General features: G+C 43.2%; 2 protein-coding genes across 2 annotated transcripts; both read left to right on the top strand.

Annotated features, from left to right (window-relative positions):
* Positions 1–13,293: 13,293 nt before the first annotated feature.
* On the top strand, positions 13,294–16,838 carry LOC100136004 (elongation factor EF1 alpha). Its single transcript, NM_001124339.1, is given in 8 exon segments — positions 13,294–13,331; positions 14,102–14,262; positions 14,803–14,982; positions 15,099–15,395; positions 15,500–15,650; positions 15,743–15,999; positions 16,098–16,332; positions 16,433–16,838. Coding segments are annotated over 7 exon segments (1,386 nt in total). The 5' UTR covers positions 13,294–13,331; positions 14,102–14,118; the 3' UTR covers positions 16,555–16,838.
* Positions 16,839–17,136: 298 nt separating this feature from the next.
* Positions 17,137–20,865, top strand: LOC110489285 (elongation factor 1-alpha). The gene is made up of 8 exons (XM_021561980.3): positions 17,137–17,186; positions 17,748–17,897; positions 18,496–18,675; positions 18,786–19,082; positions 19,245–19,395; positions 19,496–19,752; positions 19,976–20,210; positions 20,520–20,865. Exons 2-8 carry the CDS (start codon positions 17,754–17,756, stop codon positions 20,642–20,644), a joined length of 1,389 nt encoding a protein of 462 aa, XP_021417655.1. The 5' UTR covers positions 17,137–17,186; positions 17,748–17,753; the 3' UTR covers positions 20,645–20,865.
* The last annotated feature ends 278 nt before the right edge of the window (positions 20,866–21,143 follow it).

Raw genomic sequence — 21,143 nt, 5'->3', positions numbered from 1 at the left:
ACTTGTTCTCAACTTGCCTACCTGGTTAAATAAAGGTTAAATAAATAAATAAATAAACATTCAGAGACTTGTTCCGAAGCCACTCCTGCGCTATCTTGGCTGTGCGCTTAGGGTCATTGTCCTGTTGGAAGGTGAACCTTCTCCCCAGTCTGAGGTCCTGAGCACTTTGTAGCAGGTTTTCATCAAAGATCTCCCTGTACTTTCCTCCATTCATCTAGTTTCCCAGTCCCTGCCGCTGAAAAACGTCCCCACAGCATGATGCTGCCACCACCATGCTTCACCAACACCATGCAATAACCTGATGGTCACTGTGAAGCATCGTGGTGGCAGCATCATGCTGTGGGGATGTTTTTCAGTGGCAGGGACAGGAAGACTAGTCAGGATAGAGGGAAACATGAACTTGAGAGGATCTGCAGAGAAGAATGGGAGAAACTCCCCAAATACAGGTGTGCCAAGCTTGTAGTGTCATACCCAAGAAGACTCAAGGATGTAATCGCTGCCAAAGGTGCTTCAACAAAGTAATGAGTAAAGGGTCTGAATACTTATGTAAATCTCATATTTTTATTTTGAATACATTTTCAAAAAATTCTAAAAACCTTTTTTTCCTTTGTCATAATGGGGTATTGTGTGTAAAAAATAAAACATATATTTTTTTAATCAATTCTGTGTTAAGACTTTCACCCTTCACACTTGGCCTGAGACCAAACAAAAGAAAAGGCTGACCAAATGGACTTTGTTTGCATATGTGAATCAACTCCTTGATATTGCCAGAGGGTGACAGACTGTACAGACTGCTCAGACTCAGTGAGCATAGCCTTGCTATTGAGAGAAGATGCCGTAGACAGACCTGGCTCTCAAGAGAAGACAGGCTATGTGCGCACTCAGTGACTACCAGTCATTCAGGGCACTCTGCCCCACCTGTTTTGAGCCCCACCTGTTTAACTAAAAAAAAACATATAAATTTGCAAACAATGTAAAAAATAATAATAATTGAGTTAATAAAGCTGCATACAAACATGGTCTCTTTTTTGCTTTCTTGAGTAAGGCAGCTCCATAATGCAGGTGTTTCAGTCTAGCCCCGTGCTTTCTGCAGTGGTGTGGCAGCCAGCTGAAAATATGGGTTGGTAATGATCTCTAGTTGCGCCGTGATTGGCTCAGTGTTCTGTCACTCATGGGGAACGTCACCGTAAAATCTACGGGGAGAGCTTGAAAATAAAAGCCTCTTGGGTGCTGCCATAGATTTACATTAGAAGTGCCCATCCAAGAAAGCTTAAGGTCATTGGCCACAGATAAAATGATGTCAAATCTCATTATATCTACTGTAGCATCTCAACATCATACTTTCAAAATCTTAGCAAGCAAGCTAGGCAAGCAGTCATCATTGTGAATCTAGTCAACAATCTACTGGCAAATCCTTTTCAATAATTGTCACATGAAGAGAAATTATAGATAAAACGTATCGGTGCTCATCGGCCATTGGACACAAACATTACACATTCAACAAAGAGTGGTTTGGAAAGAATCAGTGGCTAACTGCAAGTGTTGCAAAGCAATCATTAGCCTGCGATTCAGTGGAGTCTGGGTTAAAGGGTCTCTTTTTCAAGCTTAAAAGGATAAACATTCATATGCAACACCATGGGCCAGAAAAGGTTGAATACTTTAGCTATGCTGTCAATCCAGCATGACTTCTGCCGTGTTCAAAACAACTGGAAACTCAGAACTGGGAAATCTCAGACTTCAGTGAGTTCAAGACAACTGGGAACTCGGGCAAAAAACGACCTCCGACTGGGAAAATACATTTTGAACGGTCATCCAACTCGGAATTATTCGTGGGCTATACGTGGGCTATGCTCGGCCTTGCCTCAGGGTAGTACCTGTCTTTGTGATTGTCTCCACCTCCCTCCAGGTGTCGCCCATCTTCTCCATTATCCCATGTATTTATACCTGTGTTCTCTGTTTGTCTGTTGGCGGTTTGTCTTGTTTGTCAAGTCAACCATTGTTTTTGTGTCTCAGTGCCTGCCGTTCCCAGACTTTCTTTTTCTCGCCCTCCTGGTTTTGACCCTTGCCTGTCCTGACTCTGAGCCTGCCTGTCTGACCCTGAGCCTGCCTGCCAACCTGTACCTTTCCCCTACCTCTGGATTATTGACCTCTGCCTACCCTGACCCTGAGTCTGCCTGTCTGGACCTGTCTATTGCCTGCCCCTGTTGGATTATTAAACTTTGTTAATTCGACGTTGTCTGCATCTGGGTCTTACCTCCAAACCTGATACTATGTGCCGGTGTGCTAGGCACAGTCTGTTTTATCTGGTGTAATTCGCTTGTCTTATCTGGTGTCCTGTGTGAATTTAAGTATGCTCCCTCTAATTCTCTCTCTCCCTCTCTCCCTCCCCTCCCGCAGGACCTGAGCCCCAGGATCATGCCTCAGGACTACCTGGCCTGATGACTCCTGGCTGTCCCGAGTCCACCTGGTCGTGCTGCTGCTCCAGTTTCAACTGTTCTGCCTGCGGCTAGGGAACCCTGACCTGTTCACCAGATGTGCTACCCTGTCCCGGACCTGCTGTTTCCGACTCTCTCTACCGCACCTGCTGTCTCGACCTCTGAATGCTTGGCTATGAAAAGCCAACTGACATTTACTCCTGTGGTGCTGACCTGTTGCACCCACTACAACCACTGTGATTATTATTTGACCCTGCTGGTCATCTATGAACGTTTGAACATCTTGGCCATGTTCTGTTATAATCTCTACCCGGCACAAACAGAAAAGTACTGGCCACCTCTCAGAGCCTGGTTCCTCTCTAGGTTTCTTCCTAAATTCCTGCCTTTCAAAGATGTTTTTCCTAGCCACCATGCTTCTACATCTGCATTGCATTGCATGCTGTTTGTGGTTTTAGGCTGTGTTTCTGTATAGCACTTCGTGATATCTACTGATGTAAAAAGGGCTATTCAAATACATTAGATTGCTTTATATCAGCAATGATTTTTTAAAAGGCAGTAAATGAGGCTGAATGAACTGTTTCGCTGCCAGACAAGGCTCCGCTGATAGCCAGATGTTATAGTGGTAAGGTTTCACTCCAAGGTGCTGAAAAGAAAGCTCTGCTTTTGGGACAGCTTTATGTAGGCCCTAACAGTTTGTGGGTACCATTTGTTACCGTTGTAGTGCAACTAATGTATTGTTTAGTGTTGTAGTTTTGCTGGAATGCATAAAAAAAATGTTTTTTGCCCCACCAAGATTTACATGCTAAAGTCACTACTGTGCATGACTATATTAGAGACACATATTGCCCTCAGATTACACAGACCCACAAAGAATACACATTTTTAAAAATCTAATTTAGACTCCCATATCTCCCATTTGACTCCCAAACCCATTGGGTGAAATACCATATTGTGCATCACAGCAGCAAGATATGTAACCTGTTTCCAGTGACGAACAAACACCATTGTAAATACAATTGAAGTCGGAAGTTTACATACACCTTAGCCAAATACATTTAAACTCAGTTTTTCACAATTCCTGACATTTAATCCCAGTAAAAATTCCCTGTCTTAGGTCAGTTAGGATCACCACTTTATATTAAGAATGTGAAATGTAGTAGAGAGAATTATTCATTTCAGCTTTTATTTATTTCGTCACATTCCCAGTGGGTCAGAAGTTTACATACACTCAATTAGTATTTGGTAATATTGCCTTTAAATTGTTTAACTTGGGTTAAATGTTTTGGACAGCCTTTCTCAAGCTTTCCACAATAAGTTGGGTGAATTTTGGCCCATTCCTCATGACAAAGCTGGTGTAACTGAGTCAGGTTTGTAAGCCTCCTTGATCGCACACGCTTTTTCCGTTCTGCTCACAAATTTTCTATAGGATTAGGTCTTTGTGATGGCCACTCCAATACCTTGACTTTGTTGTGGAAAATGGCTTAAGGACAACTTTGGTTGTTGCTTCAATATATCCACAGAATTTTCCTACCTCATGATGCCATCTATTTTGTGAAGTGCACCAGTCCCTCCTGCAGCAAATCACCACTACAACATAATGCTGCCACCCCCGTGCTTCACGGTTGGGTTGGTGTTCTTCGGCTTGCAAGCCTCCCCCTTTTTCCTCCAAACATAATTATGGTCAAACAGTACTATTTATGTTTCATCAGACCAGAGGACATTACTCCAAAAAGTTCCATCTTTGTCCCCATGTGCAGCTGCAAACCGTAGTCTGGCTTTTTTATTGAGGTTTTGGAGCAGTGGCTTCGTCCTTGCTGAGTAGCCATTCAGGTTATATCGATATAGGATTCATTTTACTGTGGATACAGATACTTTTGTACCTGTTTCCTCCAGCATCTTTACAAGGTCCTTTGCTGTTGTTCTGGGATTGATTTTCACTTTTTGACCCAACTACGTTCATCTCTAGGAGACAGAACGCGTCTCCTTCCTGAGCGGTATGACGGCTGCGTGGTCCCATGGTGTTTATACTTGCGTATTATTGTTTGTACAGATGAACTTGGTACCGTCGGGCATTTGGAAATTGCTCCCAAGGATGTACCAGACTTGTGGAGGTCTACAAATTCTTTTCCGAGGTCTTGGCTGATTTATTTGGATTTTCCCATGATGTCAAGCAAAGAGGCACTGAGTTTGAAAGTAAGCCTTGAAATACATCCACAGGTACACCTCCAATTGACTCAAAGGATGTCAATTCGCCTATCAGAAGCTTCTAAAGCCATGACATCATTTTCTGGAATTTTCCAAGCTGTTTAAAGGCACAGTCAACTTAGTGTATGTAAACTTCTGAACCACTGGAATTGTGATACAGTGAATTATAAGTGAAATAATCTGTCTGTAAACAATAATTTGAAACATTACTTGTGTCATGCACAAAGTAGATGTCCTAACTGACTTTCCAAAATTATCGTTTGTTAAGAAGAAATTTGTGGAGTGGTTGACAAACGAGTTTTAATGACTCCAACCTAAGTGTATGTAGACTTCCGACTTCAACTGTACAACCCATATATATTTGTATTTATTTTCCTTTTGTACTTTAACTATTTGCACATTGTTACAACACTGTCTATAGCCATAATAAAACATTTGAAATGTCTCTATTCCTTTTGATTGATTCTGAGTGTAATTTATTACTGTTTATTTCACTTTTGTTTATCTATTTCACTGGCTTTGGCAATGTAAACATGTTTCCCATGCCAATGAAGCCCAATGAATTGACAGGAGGGCACTGCCTTGCAAAATATTCTATTTGCATTAGCAATTCGACCCCATGAAGGTAAAATGTGCATGTGTATACCTCACACATATATTTCAGATATCAATACTTTAAGTGTATGGCTTTGTCAGTAGGCTATATGAAGAACATAATTGTTACTTCACTGACATTCTATGCTGAGACTATTTCCCCCTATTTTTACGCCCCAGTCTTATGTCACTGCATGACTAATGTTTCCCTTCCATTAAGGTTGGAATCTATACTATCTATTGCTTAATAGGCCACACTAAGATAACAAGACTGTTGCTAGCAGTCATAATCTTAACTGCCTGCTTAGTCATCTGGAAGAGAAGGTTCAACCCTGCACTATGAGCAGGGACTCTGCAGAGGGCACAGCTATTAGCTGACAGCCTGCACCATGACATCCTCACTGACACTCTGCCAGACACCGTCCACTTGCTCTTCCTGAGTTAGTGTGTGCAGTAAGACCTCAGCTGTTGTTTGTTGTCGCTGTGTGTGCGTGCTACTGACATTAAATCAAATCATAACTTCAGCGCTGTCTTATAATAGTGTTGCCTTTGTGTGAGGCGGCCTGAAAGTCATGCATTTGTCATCTACAGTGGCACCCGATAGGGAACACCGGTTGTGTGATATTTATATGCTGGTGTGAGCCACTCAGGGACATCCTGACTAATTGGTGAGCGCAAGTATGTGCCTAGGAATGGGAAGGGGTGTATGGGTTGTCTAGCCAGCCACATGGACAGCTGCAGTTATTCCCTTCAACCGCCTCCAATCTCCCTCAGTTACAGTTTTTTACAATCACTTTGGCACTAATTTCGGAACCTTTATGTCATTTTTCAAAACTCTAGACACAAAACTCACAACCAATGATCAAAATGCCAGTTTTTCAAATCTCGAGCACTTTTTCCAATTGCTTGGATACAATACACTTAAAGCTAAGATAATTTGTTAATTGAACTAAAATCACCTGTTCAAAATGACACAACTTAACATCAAAGTATTACCATTTCAAAATGAAATTCGCACATTACATCTGAAATGACTGTCTATTAATTTCGTTACAATGATCTAACTATCAATTGATACAACTGCACATCATCAAATTTCATCATCATTCTTTATCAGACGATGTTTCTGTGGTCCCATGTATCACTTTTCTAGACCATGGTTTCAGATTTGATATTACTGTACACTCACCGGCCACTTTATTAGGTACACCCATCTAGTACTGCGTAGGACCCCCTTTTGCCTCCACAACAGCCTCAATTATTTACGGTGTTGTACGTTAAGAGATACCATTCTGTACACCACTGTTTTAAACAGCTGTTATTTGAGCATTTGTGGCCTTTTTGTTTGCTTGAATGAGTCTGGACATTCTCCTCTGACCTCTCTCATTAACAAGGTGTTTTGCCCACAGAACTGCCGCTCACTGAATGTGTTTTGTTTATCGCACCATTCTCTGTAATCTCTAGAGACTGTAGTGTATAAAAATCCCAGGAAGGCAGCTGTTTCTGAGAAGCTGGAATTACCATGTGCGGCATCAACAATCATACCACGGTCAAAGTTTCCTAGATTACGCATCTTGCCCATTCTAATGTTTGGTCAAAAAACATCTTAAGCTCTCTACTCTATATGCTCTATATATTGAGTTGCAGGCAGCCACATGATTCGCTGTTCGAATGTAACCTTCCTTGATGAGCTAAATCAGGTCTGTAGAGCTGATGGCATGACCTATGTCATTGTGTGGGATAATGTCAGGTTCCACCATGCTCAAATGGGGTAAGCATGGTTTCAGGCCCATCCACAATTTACCACCCTGTACTTACCCCCATACTCTCCTTTCCTAAAACCCGATTGAGGAATTTTTCTCCATATGGAGGTGGAAGGTACAGTGGGGAGAACAAGTATTTGATACACTGCTGATTTTGCAGGTTTTCCTACTTACAAAGCATGTAGAGGTCTGTAATTTTTATCATAGGTACACTTCAACTGTGAGAGACGGAATCTAAAACAAAAATCCAGAAAATCACATTGTATGATTTTTAAGTCATTAATTTACATTTTAATGCATGACATAAGTATTTGATACATCAGAAAAACAGAACTTAATATTTGGTACAGAAACCTTTGTTTGCAATTACAGAGATCATACGTTTCCTGTAGTTCTTGACCAGGTTTGCACACATTGCAGCAGGGATTTTGGCCCACTCCTCCGTACAGACCTTCTCCAGATCCTTCAGGTTTCGCTGGGCAATACGGACTTTCAGCTCCCTCCAAAGATTTTCTATTGGGTTCAGGTCTGGAGACTGGCTAGGCCATTCCAGGACCTTGAGATGCTTCTTACGGAGCCACTCTATAGTTGCCCTGGCTGTGTGTTTCGGGTCGTTGCCATGCTGGAAGACCCAGCCACGACCCATCTTCAATGCTCTTACTGAGGGAAGGAGGTTGTTGGCCAAGATCTCGCGATACATGGCCCCATCCATCCTCCCCTCAATACGGTGCAGTCGTCCTGTCCCCTTTGCAGAAAAGCATCCCCAAAGAATGATGTTTCCACCTCCATGCTTCACGGTTGGGAAGGTGTTCTTGGGGTTGTACTCATTCTTCTTCCTCCTCCAAAAACGGTGTGGAGTTTAGACCAAAAAGCTCTATTTTTGTCTCTTCAGACCACATGACCTTCTCCCATTCCTCCTCGGGATCATCCAGATGGTCATTGGCAAACTTCAGACGGGCCTGGACATGCGCTGGCTTGAGCAGGGGGACCTTGCGTGCACTGCAGGATTTTAATCCATGACGGCATAGTGTGTTACTAATGGTTTTCTTTGAGACTGTGGTCCCAGCTCTCTTCAGGTCATTGACCAGGTCCTGCCATGTACTTCCGGCCTGATCCCTCACCTTCCTCATGATCATTGATGCCCCACGAGGTGAGATCTTGCATGGAGCCCCAGACCGAGGGTGATAGACCGTCATCTTGAACTTCTTCCATTTTCTAATAATTGCGCCAACAGTTGTTGCCTTCTGACCAAGCTACTTGCCTATTGTCCTGTAGCCCATCCCAGCCTTGTGCAGGTCTACAATTTTATCCCTGATGTCCTTACACAGCCCTCGAGTCTTGGCCATTGTGGAGAGGTTGGAGTCTGGTTGATTGAGTGTGTGGACAGGTGTCTTTTATACAGGTAACGAGTTCAAACAGGTGCAGTTAATACAGGTAATGAATGGAGAACAGGAGGGCTTCTTAAAGAAAATCTAACAGGTCTGTGAGAGCCGGAATTCTTACTGGTTGGTAGGTGATCAAATACTTATGTCTTGCAATAAAATGCAAATTAATTACTTAAAAATCATACAATGTGAATTTCTGGATTTTTGTTTTAGGTTCTGTCTCTCACAGTTGCAGTGTACCTATGAAAAAATTACAGACCTCTACATGCTTTGTAAGTAGGAAAACCTGCAAAATCGGCAGTGTATCAAAAACTTGTTCTCCCCACTGTATATGATAGGCGCCCTCACGAACAAGCCACCCTTCTCCAGGCCATGGATGACGCATGCAATGACATCACGGCAGACCAGTGTCAGGCCTGGATTCGCCCGAAGATTCTTCCCAAGATGTTTGTCTAATGAAAACATCCATTGTGATGTGGATGAGAACCTGTGGCCAAATCCACAAGACAGAGTTGATGGAAATATAGGACAGGAATCAATCTTTTGTTTTGCTTTTTACAGTAAGCCAGGTGAGGAACACTGCAGTTGACGTTTTACTGTAGTTTTTTATTTTTTTGTAGCTAATTATTTTTGCTTTGATTCAAAGAAACCTATGTTGTGATTTTATTGTATTTCATCAATACATTTCATATTTTGTTCAATGATTCCACTGTGTCTGTAGTATTCTCTCTACTAGTCCTTTTACATTGATGTATTTACATGTATCACATATGTTGTACTACAATATTTAATGATTGTACGAACAACTACACAGTGAAACTATCGGTATCTTGTGTGTGGGTGATCTAAATGAATGTTCCTATGGTATTTCATGATAAATGAGTTATTTGAACCAATGATTCTGCAAGTGCAAGGTTTCTTTAAAGATATGAATTAACAATGCAATGTTTTGAACATTGGACAACCTGTGTTACAAGTGATGACCGTTTTGAGTTTTGTGTCTAGAGTTTTGAAAAATGACCACAAGGTTCTGAAATTAGTGCCAAAGTGATTGTCAAAAACGGTAAGTTATCCACTGCTCTTCAGTGTGTGTGTGTGTGTGTGTGTGTGTGTGTGTGTGTGTGTGTGTGTGTGTGTGTGCGTGTGTGTGTGTGTGCGTGCGTGCGTGCGTGCGTGTGTCGGTGTGTGGGTAACTGTGTTTGTGTACGTGTTCATTATATGGGTGTCACTTTAAGTGCTTGAACTCAACTTGGGTCTTTGCCAATTTCTGCGCTCCACCTCTCTAGCACTTCTGCTGGCCACTTGGAATGCTCAGCCCTCAGTAAAACTAATTTCCCTCTCTCTCTCTGAGCCTGCTGTACTGGTAACTGGACTTACAGGCAATTTCTGTTTTTTTTTGCTGTAGGGAACAGTTAAAGTAGGGTTCTGCCCCAATTAAACAGTTATCTGCCTTGTCAATGTGATGTACATGATGTACAAATACAACATGATGTATTAGACAAATAAGGCAAAACTTTTCATTTTAGTGTCAGTTTAGTGAGGCCCTAAGACAAAATGACAGTGGCTAAAAGTAATCTATTTGGCGTAAACCCAGTCGTTAAAGTGGCACTCCAGTCTTCGTTTCACCTCATTTAACAAAGGCAAATCGCAACAGCTGATCCAGGTAAATCATGACATAGCACCTCTTTTGTTCTCTATTGCTCCCCTATTGTTCCTCAAGCAAGGGGGAAGGCCAATGACAACACGACTTCCCATCAAACCAACTCCTTGAATGCCCTACTCCTTGAAGTTTGTAGTTGTATCTAAAAAAACACTCTTTTGCTAAAAATATGTATTTTTTTACCCTTTAGTGTGTGTATTTCAATATATTTATACTTGGGAAATTGATTTCCAACAGGAAAAGTTCAAAAATCACTGGAGGACTTCTATTACAGCATCATTTTCTCCTAGTCCCTGATTATCAGTCACACCTGCTCTTAAACTTAACTAAATATTCATAATACAACATATGAATATGTTATTTGTCATATTTTTATCATAACTGTTATGTCACATGTTAAAGCTGCATGCTTTTTTTGGTCACTGCTTCCTTATTCAAAACAGGACTGTATCTAGGAACCCGAGAGAATATCTTTTCATAACATTGTTGGGTGTGGTTTAGCAATGGTTTAATTATACAAGTTTGGGTGGTATTGGACGTCAGCAAGACAACCCAAGGCTGTAGCTTCAACAAATAGCCCTTTTGTTAAGAGTTATGTAGTTCAGTTACATTTGCCTGATCTTCTGGTGTTAGTGCTGCACCCACCCTTTACTTGTTGGCCTTTTTACTATACTAGCTCCTTCCTCATTCTAAAAGGAAGATTAAGTACTGTATAATCTTTGGGGATTAGAGACAACCAGGGCACATTTCCTGTGTTTCGTGTATTTATGATAAGTGCTTTAACAATTTTTCCACATAAAACCCAGCCGAATATGTGGGCCAATATAATGTAATGGGAAAACTTTTATAGAATAAACCATTTGTCCTATTTTTACGATGTATCATGCCAACACTTTTTAACAGACCCTCCAGAAGTCTCTGAAGCTCTGAGGAAGGCGTCTGACACGCTGAATTGTAAGCCTATTAGTTTGACCTGGATAAACCTTAAGATCAATGTTGATATCTAATTTCTTCTCTGGGATAGTAATTTTTAAACTGGGGTAAAATGTTTTTTTTTTCTGGCCTCCTGAAAACCTGTTCTTGGCCAATGCCTCTCCGCTTCTATTCTCCTTTGCTTCCCCCTCTGTTTTTTTTAACCTCTCCTGGCTTCCCATTCTATATCTCCCCCTCTTCCTCGGACACAGTGCAGTTGCAGCAGCATTCATACTGATCTCCTGCACCCCAACACTCCCACCTATTTGCTGCCTTACTCTGACACCGGCCTCCTCCCCAACTCTGGAACTCCCTCCCTCTCCATGTCAGAACCTCACAATCCATACACATGTTCAAGTCCTCACATAAGACACACCTCTTCACACAGGCTTACCCGGATTCTCTGTTGTCTTAGCTTTTCTCCTCTGTCTAATTCACTTCCTTGGTTAGTCTGCCATCATGTTAGTGTCCTCCATGGTTAGTCTATCCTTATGTTTAGTGGACTTTCACATACTTGCTTATTTTAATGTGTGATTTTATAGCTTTTTATCTTGCTGATTGTCTTGTGTAAAGTGACTTTGGGTGTCGTGAAAAGCGCTTTAAATAAAATGTATTGTCATTATTCACCCACTCTCTGTGGCACGGTTTGCGAGTACCCTTCACTCTCGCACTCACTTTCTCCCCCTCTCTCTCTCTTCCCCCCCCCCCCCCCCCCCCCCCCCCACCACCACCACTCACTGCACTGTGAGCTGATTGAAAGCAGCAGCTGCTTTCTCAGTGGCTGTTACCTGAACTGAGGGAGGAAGAGATAGTCGGGGAGAGCCGTCGCCGTGCCAAGGGATGCCAGCTGTCCTATATCGGGAATTCAACAGTGATGGGGACAGCAAGGAGACTGAAAGGCCCTGAGTCTGACCTCTCCACAGCACCCAAAACACAGAATGGACTTCCACAGCATCCTTTGGAATAGGCTCTATAGATTAGAATATGTTGATCATATATTGGGGAATAGCAATATGCACATCATCACATCTTTGTGATGCTGGAGATGAGATACATCAATGTTTACATTGTTGTTGACTGTTCTTTTGAAACAGAGTGACTGAAATGTTGTAAAAAAAAACCATGCAGAGTAATTTTTATCACTATTTGTCATAAAGCACAGTCACTGACTAGGGTATGGGGAAAAGGAAATGTAGAATGTAGAACTGCAATCACAGTTACATCACCCAACTTTGATGCAGTGTTATTGAATTTAACATTGTTTTTGGACTGGGTGGGCAACACATAGGCCTACAGCAAGGAGAGTTTTAGCATGCAATTTACTATATTTATTGGAGAATTTGATTGATATGATTATTATGAGAAAGCACTCAGCATTACAATGTGAATGGAGAATCTATCAGGACTCCCTCACACTTATTGATCACTGTATTCACTCACCTTAGCCTGGTCGGAACCTCTTTTGAACCTGAATGTGTGTGAGATGTGCTGAAGGTGCCTTCCAGGTCATTGAAACAATGAGTCTGGGTCTCCCTTCTCAGTGCACTGTTTGAGTGCAAATCTCTGAATTTGAATACTCTTGTTCTACTGATTGGGTCTCCTAGAATCAATACTAGGAATTGCCTTTGTGTCTAGTGTAGCCTGCTCCTAAAGTAATAATCCAAGACAGTTTATAGTCAACTGAGAAAACTGTATAATCTAATTATAGTAGGTCTAGAGTAAACTGACTAAATAACAAAATATGATATGACAATTGTCAATGCTATGTACTCATGTTGAAACCAAATTGATGAAATAATGTCATTTCATTTCCAGAAAGCAGGTTTAAATAATCTCACTCAGGGTTATGAGACAATGGGGATTGGTTTGTTGAGATATCTAATCCAACTCAATATACAGTGGGGTAATCTACTTTCAGATTTTAATTAAACTCTTGTCAGTTGAGTTATTCAATGAGTCTCTGGTCATTTTTTTCTCGTGCCAATAAAGAGTGTACTTGACCACATGTGGTTATTTAGTAAATGTATAAATTACCTAGCTATATTGTTTTTAGACCATTTGATTGAATCAGAAAGGATTTCGTTCAAAATTGGAAAATGTTTCAAACATCATGACGTACCACGACAGACGGGCATAGTTTTTCGCTGAATTGTGTGTGATTTGAGGGTTCGAGTAGGGAGGGGGAAGGGAAGCGGGGACGCAACCCAGTCTAGCCACCTCCCAGTGTATAAAAACTCAAACTCAACCAGCATTCTTTCTCTTTTTGTTACCTGGGTAGGGGCATCAGCAGTGGTCGAGTGAGCGCACAGTAACACCGGTAAGCGCGTTTATCTTATTTAACCTCTAGTGGTTTCAAAAACAGGCCTAACATGTTAGCACGTTGGTTTTTATAACTTGTTAGACACATTGCGAAATCGTAAGCTATTTCAGATTGTCCACACCATTAAGTACTATGTTTCAATTTAAAGTGACTTTGATGTGGTAGGGGGATGCTTTAACGTTACTCTTTAAGTTACCTTATAAAGTGGTGATTTGGTTTAATTGAACTTCAAGATATATTTTGCCGGGGGGAAAAAAACGTTTTCAATTGGGGGAGGGGGAACTGGGGGGGAAACAAAGGATACTACAGCAGTGGCCTGTGAGCATGAGTAGGTAGCTAAATGGAATGTCTTCCATGATCTGAACAACTGCACGTAAACCCAGGCGACTTGTCTAGTAGGGATAAATTCCTTCTGGATATTTGGAGTTCTTTCTGTAACTCTATACGACGTGGCCTGGAAGCAACACGTGTCGCTTTTGGCCCATGGCCGACTGAGGCCTAACAGTACGTGATCGTAACTCACTCACCCTTTTCCGGAAGAGTTTAACGACGAAGTCAGCTGACAGCATACTATTATTATTTTTTTTCTTTCGATATAATTTTAATGGGATGTGGACAGTGATTTGATGGTCCATCGACAAACGTTCGAATGCATAGTCTGAGTGACCCGTTGTTTTTAATGCTGCAGCCTTGTTCCCCAAGCAAATTGTTACACTAACGTTAATGTTCATTGTTATTAAGTGGGATCTCTGCTCATTTTATTTCAGAAACTAATTAAGCAACCATGGGAAAGGAAAAGATCCACATTAACATCGTGGTCATTGGCCATGTCGACTCCGGCAAGTCAACCACCACAGGCCATCTGATCTACAAGTGCGGAGGCATTGACAAGAGAACCATTGAAAAGTTCGAGAAGGAAGCAGCTGAGGTAAGCGGTTTTTCTGGTTGTTGGAGCTTTCTGTTCTGGTTACATTACTTTGGATCAAAGATGGCGACCACGGCATGTTTTTTTTTAAACTAGTGAAGCCGGCAGGGTGTGGGTAACGAGTGCGCGCATGTGGGACGGTGCTTGCGCAGGCCTAGTGTCGGATAATGACGATGCACTTTGTGTAATGGCGGCTGAGGACTTTATAGCGGTCGTGGCTAGGATACAGTTTACATATTTACATCAAAAATACATATATATATTTTTTTAACTTAACCCTTTCCCTAACCTTGACATACGTCTAACCTGCTGCAGACAAAAGCTATCCCATCTAGGCAACATTGGTATAAAGCATTCTCTACATTTCAGATATTGCATACATCAGGATCTGTTAAGTTATGCAAATGATGTGGGCCTGTTTCCCAAATCCAATCTAGGCCTAACCCTAAATGAGCTACTTGCTCACTATACATTTTTGCTGTGTAGTATTACTTACCGGTAAAATGAATTATTGAACATAATGTGCCTTTCCTCTAATTTTAGATGGGCAAGGGCTCTTTCAAGTATGCCTGGGTGCTGGACAAGCTGAAGGCTGAGAGGGAGCGTGGTATCACCATTGACATTTCTCTGTGGAAGTTTGAGACCGGCAGGTACTACGTCACAATCATTGATGCCCCTGGACACAGAGATTTCATCAAGAACATGATCACTGGTACCTCTCAGGTAATTGGGGGGCGGGGGCAGTGCAATCAGAATATACTGTAAACCTGACCAACTAAGGTGATAGATGAACAAGTGTGTTGGGCTGACATGACTTGTCCCCCCCCCCCCCCCCCCAGGCTGATTGCGCTGTGCTGGTTGTTGCTGGTGGTGTGGGTGAGTTTGAGGCTGGTATCTCCAAGAACGGCCAGACCCGTGAGCACGCTCTCCTCGCCTACACTCTGGGAGTGAAACAGCTCATTGTTGGCGTCAACAAGATGGACTCTACTGAGCCCCCCTACAGCCAGAAGCGGTTTGAGGAGATCCAGAAGGAGGTCACCACCTACATCAAGAAGATTGGCTACAACCCTGCCACTGTCGCTTTTGTGCCCATCTCTGGTTGGCATGGGGACAACATGCTGGAAGCCAGTGCCAATGTGAGTAGCCTATCCTCAGTGCATTCTACTACATTGAAAGTCTCACCCCGTCACTTGCGTATTATGTCATGCTTTGTACATAAACAGAAATTCTCCTATTCTAGATGGGCTGGTTCAAGGGATGGAAGGTCGAACGTAAGGATGGTAACGCCAACGGTGTGACTCTGCTGGAGGCCCTGGACTCAATCCTGCCCCCCTCCCGCCCCACAGACAAGCCCCTTCGTCTGCCCCTCCAGGATGTCTACAAAATCGGCGGTAAGAACCAGTCCTAGACTTCATGATTGTATATAGGCTGTATTTGCTTCTGCTCTTGATCGTTAATCTATTCTCCCCTGGTTTCCCATCAGGTATTGGAACAGTACCCGTGGGCCGTGTGGAGACTGGCACCCTGAAGGCCGGTATGATCGTCACCTTCGCCCCCGCTAATGTCACCACTGAGGTGAAGTCTGTGGAGATGCACCACGAGACCCTGGAATCGGCCATGCCTGGTGACAATGTTGGCTTCAACGTCAAGAACGTGTCCGTCAAGGATATCCGTCGTGGCAACGTGGCTGGAGACAGCAAAAACGACCCCCCAATGGAGGCCGGCACCTTCACCGCTCAGGTAGGCATGCTGTTTAAAATTGTTGGGTGGGTGAGCTGTCCTTCCCTTGACAATTTAATTGTTTTCATGCTCTAATCGACCATGTCTTGTTTTTACAGGTCATCATCCTGAACCACCCTGGCCAGATCTCCCAGGGCTATGCCCCTGTACTGGATTGCCACACTGCTCACATCGCCTGCAAGTTCAGCGAGCTCAAGGAGAAGATCGACCGTCGTTCCGGCAAGAAACTTGAGGATGCCCCCAAGTTCCTGAAGTCTGGAGACGCTGCCATCGTTGACATGATCCCCGGCAAGCCCATGTGTGTGGAGAGCTTCCAGGAATACCCTCCTCTTGGTAAGTAATCCACAAGCCCTCCTACCAAAGACATTGTTCCTTTTTAAAAGGTCTTCTATGCTTGGAATAGGCCTCGTTCCTAATTTTCTCTTTCCCTCAGGTCGTTTCGCTGTGCGTGACATGAGGCAGACTGTTGCTGTTGGTGTCATCAAGGCCGTCGACAAGAAGGCTGCCTCCAGCGGCAAGGTCACCAAATCTGCCGTTAAGGCTGGTAAAAAGTGAATTCTCCTCCCACAGGATGTCCCTCGGGTGGTGGGGTCTGCAGCCCTGCATCCTGCGGAGTCTCGAAACCTGAGCTCTATACTTAAGGACTGGTTAATGCTGATTAAAACCCATCGTAAAAGTTTTCGCAGGAAAAGAACCCAACGCAGATACACTTTGTCACATGACTGACAGTGCCTCTTTCAGTTATATTTGAGTTAATGGTTGAGAACTACACCTGTTTGATGCCACAATTAAATTGGAAGAAAGCTGCTGGTAACTAATAAAGGTCTTTTAAATGTCTTGACCAAAAAGCTTGCTCTGTCGTTTTCCTTAATCCTTGTTCTTGATGTAGTTGAGTGGGAGCTGTGCCATAGGGTAGAACAAGTGCAGCACTGTATCTAACTTAGTCTTTGCAGCTGTTTTGACACAAGCTATCCCTGACTGCTGCAAGGCTGTGCCCAGTGATGGTTTTTGCCAGCCAATCACCTAGGTGGGGTTACACTGGCATAACCAATGGCACTTTATTTCTCGTGACACCAGGGCTGTAGCGCCCGCCTCCCACTACACCGGTATAAAAAGAGATGTGGGCTCATATTCTGTCCTTTTTCTCCGGTCTAAAGCAGGAATACCCGTTGTCTGTATTGTTTCAGGTTAGTGAAGAAAATGCTCATTTCAGGATGTAATTGTTATGTAGCTACACTAATTACCTCAATACTGCTACACTTAAATTGCAGCATGGTTATGAAATTGGCAGCGCAGCCTCTTTTGGGGCGCATGATTTTGGGACCGGTCTGATTTGTACAAAATGACTGCTTTTTTAAATTTGGGGTCTGTCTCATTGCAGACACTTCAAGTTCAATGAGTAATTTAATTTCGTTCATGGGTAACGAAGTTTAACAATTGCTGTAATATAGCCTAGATAGAATTGAGAAGTCGGCTGTGCACGACTGCCTTCACGGCCATAAAGCGGGTGTCGTTGATTTGCCTCAACATGGCCGGCTTGCTAGTCTTATGACTGAACATGGAGGGCGGTGGGAGGGGAATGATTTGTGGATAGCACATGGTGCATGAGTCAGGGGCGCCTATCGGCAATCTGTCGAATTCATCACTTGATTACACTAATTTCTACTCCTGCAGCCATGTCGGCCATATGTGTATTTTGTGTAAATAAAATTGTACATCGGTAGTTATGTCGGTCTCCTTTTCATCAGTAAATCATGGGAAAGGAAAAGATCCACATCAACATTGTGGTCATTGGCCATGTCGACTCCGGAAAGTCAACCACCACAGGTCATCTGATCTACAAATGCGGAGGCATTGACAAGAGAACCATTGAAAAGTTCGAGAAGGAAGCCGCTGAGGTATGTTTGGGAGCCCAGGCATTTTCTAGGAATTCTGAGTTGGCTAATGTTGCTATGAATTGCGACGTTCTGTAACGGGTGTGGTTAGAAGAGAAAATCCTTCAACTGATCGCTTTGACACGAGCGCCATCTACTGTACTAAATGTATTGTCAGTTGTGGCCATTGTGCGCTACTTGCAAATCGCATATATTGACGTTAAACTGATTAAAATGTTATTTAAATCTAATCTATTTTGTCAGTGCATTATGACGAGTATTGGGGAACACTCAAACAAATGAATGTTGGCAAATGGGATTGAGTGACCAGTTTGACTTAAATATGGATTATTTTTAATGGGGCAGATTTATTGCTCAGCTAGCAGAAGTTTATCTGAGTAAGCAGACATTTTTGGAGTAATTTTGTTGGGATGGATCGTCAATTTGCAATTCACGAGTAATACTGTTGTAAATAGATTAAATTCTTAATTTGTGTTTGCATTTCATTAACTGACAAATTAGTACAAAATGATCAGACCTTTGTAGTAGGTGTAATTGGATCGATTTGAACTGTGTAGACATCTTCAGTGCAATAAAAGCAAACTTTTCTTTGTGTGTGTAGATGGGCAAGGGCTCTTTCAAGTATGCCTGGGTGCTGGACAAGCTGAAGGCTGAGAGGGAGCGTGGTATCACCATTGACATTTCCCTGTGGAAGTTCGAGACCGCCAAGTACTACGTCACAATCATTGATGCCCCTGGACACAGAGACTTTATCAAGAACATGATCACTGGTACCTCTCAGGTAAAGACGAGCTTTAATGTCCAATCTGTTTCCTAACTGAAAGAATCTATCAGTAGTGGCATTTTACCACAAGGTTTGGCGTGTCAATATCTATGACTTCATCTTCTCAGGCTGATTGCGCTGTGTTGATTGTTGCTGGTGGTGTGGGTGAGTTTGAGGCTGGAATCTCCAAGAACGGCCAGACCCGTGAGCACGCTCTCCTCGCCTACACTCTGGGAGTGAAGCAGCTCATTGTTGGCGTCAACAAGATGGACTCTACTGAGCCCCCCTACAGCCAGAAGCGGTTTGAGGAGATCCAGAAGGAGGTCAGCACCTACATCAAGAAGATTGGCTACAACCCTGCCACTGTCGCCTTTGTGCCCATCTCTGGATGGCATGGGGACAACATGCTGGAGGCTAGCCCCAACGTGAGTAGCCCATCCACACACGATACACTAAACCACAGCAGTGTAGGTCTAGGTGGTTATATGCGTAAATTATTAGGGCTGGAACTTTATAATAGGATTAACTCTTGACAGGTAAGTAAGTCTGTGTAATTTTGATCTTGTTTCTTCTGTTTGCCATTGCAGATGGGCTGGTTCAAGGGATGGAAGGTCGAACGTAAGGAGGGTGGCGCTAGCGGTGTGACCCTTCTGGAGGCTCTGGACTCTATCCTGGCCCCCTCCCGCCCCACTGACAAGCCCCTCCGTCTGCCCCTGCAGGACGTCTACAAAATCGGGGGTAAGAACCAGTCATAGATCAATATGTTTGAATGTACTGGTTATTTTCTTTAGACATGAATGGGTATGTGTCTTGTGGTTAAATACTTGTTTCCCATCAGGTATTGGAACAGTACCCGTGGGCCGTGTGGAGACTGGCACCCTGAAGGCCGGTATGATCGTCACCTTCGCCCCCGCTAATGTCACCACTGAGGTGAAGTCTGTGGAGATGCACCACGAGACCCTGGAAGCGGCTCTACCCGGTGACAATGTTGGATTCAACGTCAAGAACGTGTCCGTCAAGGATATCCGTCGTGGCAACGTGGCTGGAGACAGCAAGAATGACCCCCCAATGGAGGCCGGCAACTTCACCGCTCAGGTGAGAGATGGAACTAATTTTCAATGTCGTTTTTGGAAAGATAATACTAATATTTTAAGTCTACTTTACTACATGTCTCGTTTCTGGCCATAAATTAGCACTTTCATAAACACATTTTTTTTAAAGTGCACTTTTTAAATTCAGTTTTGCCACGTACCAACCCCCTTTCACTGTAGGTCTAGAGTCCAGCCCATCCTTACCCAAACTTTACCCCAATCTTCAGGTCATCATCCTGAACCACCCCGGCACCATCTCCCAGGGCTATGCCCCCGTGCTGGATTGCCACACCGCTCACATCGCCTGCAAGTTCAGCGAGCTCAAGGAGAAGATCGACCGTCGTTCCGGCAAGAAGCTTGAGGACAACCCCAAAGCCCTGAAATCTGGAGACGCCGCCATCATTGTCATGGTGCCAGGAAAGCCCATGTGTGTGGAGAGCTTTGCCGCCTACCCTCCCCTTGGTGAGTCACACACGAACGCCTAATGATGACGATTATGGGTTACGTGTTACGTGGGGGTTCCCATAACTGTATAGGACACTTCTGGGTAATGCAGCCTTTTGGTGTTGAAAGAATTCTCCACACATTTACTGTTGCATTGCTTGTAAGATGGTGAAGAGATCTTACTGGTCTCAACCTTGCAATGTCACTTACAAAAACAGTGAAGTAGGAACCTCAATGACTTCTGGAATATGCTGACACTCCATTTAGCAAAACCACACAAAAAATCGTTCAGACCCGTCCAGTAACCATTTCTCTTAACTGTTGCAGGTCGTTTTGCCGTGCGCGACATGAGACAGACCGTTGCCGTTGGTGTCATCAAGGCCGTTGACAAGAAGGCTGCCAGCACTGGCAAGGTGACCAAGTCTGCCATTAAGGCCACCAAAGCCAAATGAATTCCTGCTCCAGACATCCAGCAACAACAAGGCGTGTCACCGGCATCCCATCCTGCAGTGTCTCAGAACCTGAGCTCTCTACTCAAGGACTGGCTAATGCTAATAAAAACCCATCGTAAAAGTTTTCGCAGGAAAGGAAAGCAAATGTTCGAAGAATAATGCTTTTCGGGGAAATTATGATAAAACCAAAAATAAAAAAACATGAACATTAACTGCCAAAACGCTGCTGTTTCTTGTTTCTCATAAGCCAAACGCTGAATCAGTTACTGTTGGATACATACTGGTATCTATCATGAAATTATATGTTGTGTTAGAATATGAAAATAAAGTCTGATTTCTGTTGCTGTGAAACATTGAGCTAGTTGTCAGATTTTGGATTGATTTGCTGAAAACGTTCCATTGGTTTACAATATTGACTACAAACAGAAAATAATACCTATCAATTTCTTTGGGGAATATTCAATAGATATGATTCACTGCCTCGGTTTTTCTCATTTGA

Source organism: Oncorhynchus mykiss, chromosome 30, assembly GCF_057628025.1.
Source record: "Oncorhynchus mykiss isolate SJ-2025 chromosome 30, ASM5762802v1, whole genome shotgun sequence".
NCBI lineage: Eukaryota > Metazoa > Chordata > Actinopteri > Salmoniformes > Salmonidae > Oncorhynchus > Oncorhynchus mykiss.
Note: the sequence above shows the minus strand (reverse complement) of the source record. Positions and strands in the feature narration are given on the sequence as shown.

Coding starts and splice junctions, on each gene's coding strand:
- LOC110489285 (XM_021561980.3), top strand. CDS start 17,754: ATGGGAAAGGAAAAGATCCACATCAACATTGTGGTCATTGGCCATGTC. Junction 19,083..19,244: donor TGCTGGAGGCTAGCCCCAAC/GTGAGTAGCCCA, acceptor TTGCCATTGCAG/ATGGGCTGGTTCAAGGGATG. Junction 19,396..19,495: donor GGACGTCTACAAAATCGGGG/GTAAGAACCAGT, acceptor GTTTCCCATCAG/GTATTGGAACAGTACCCGTG.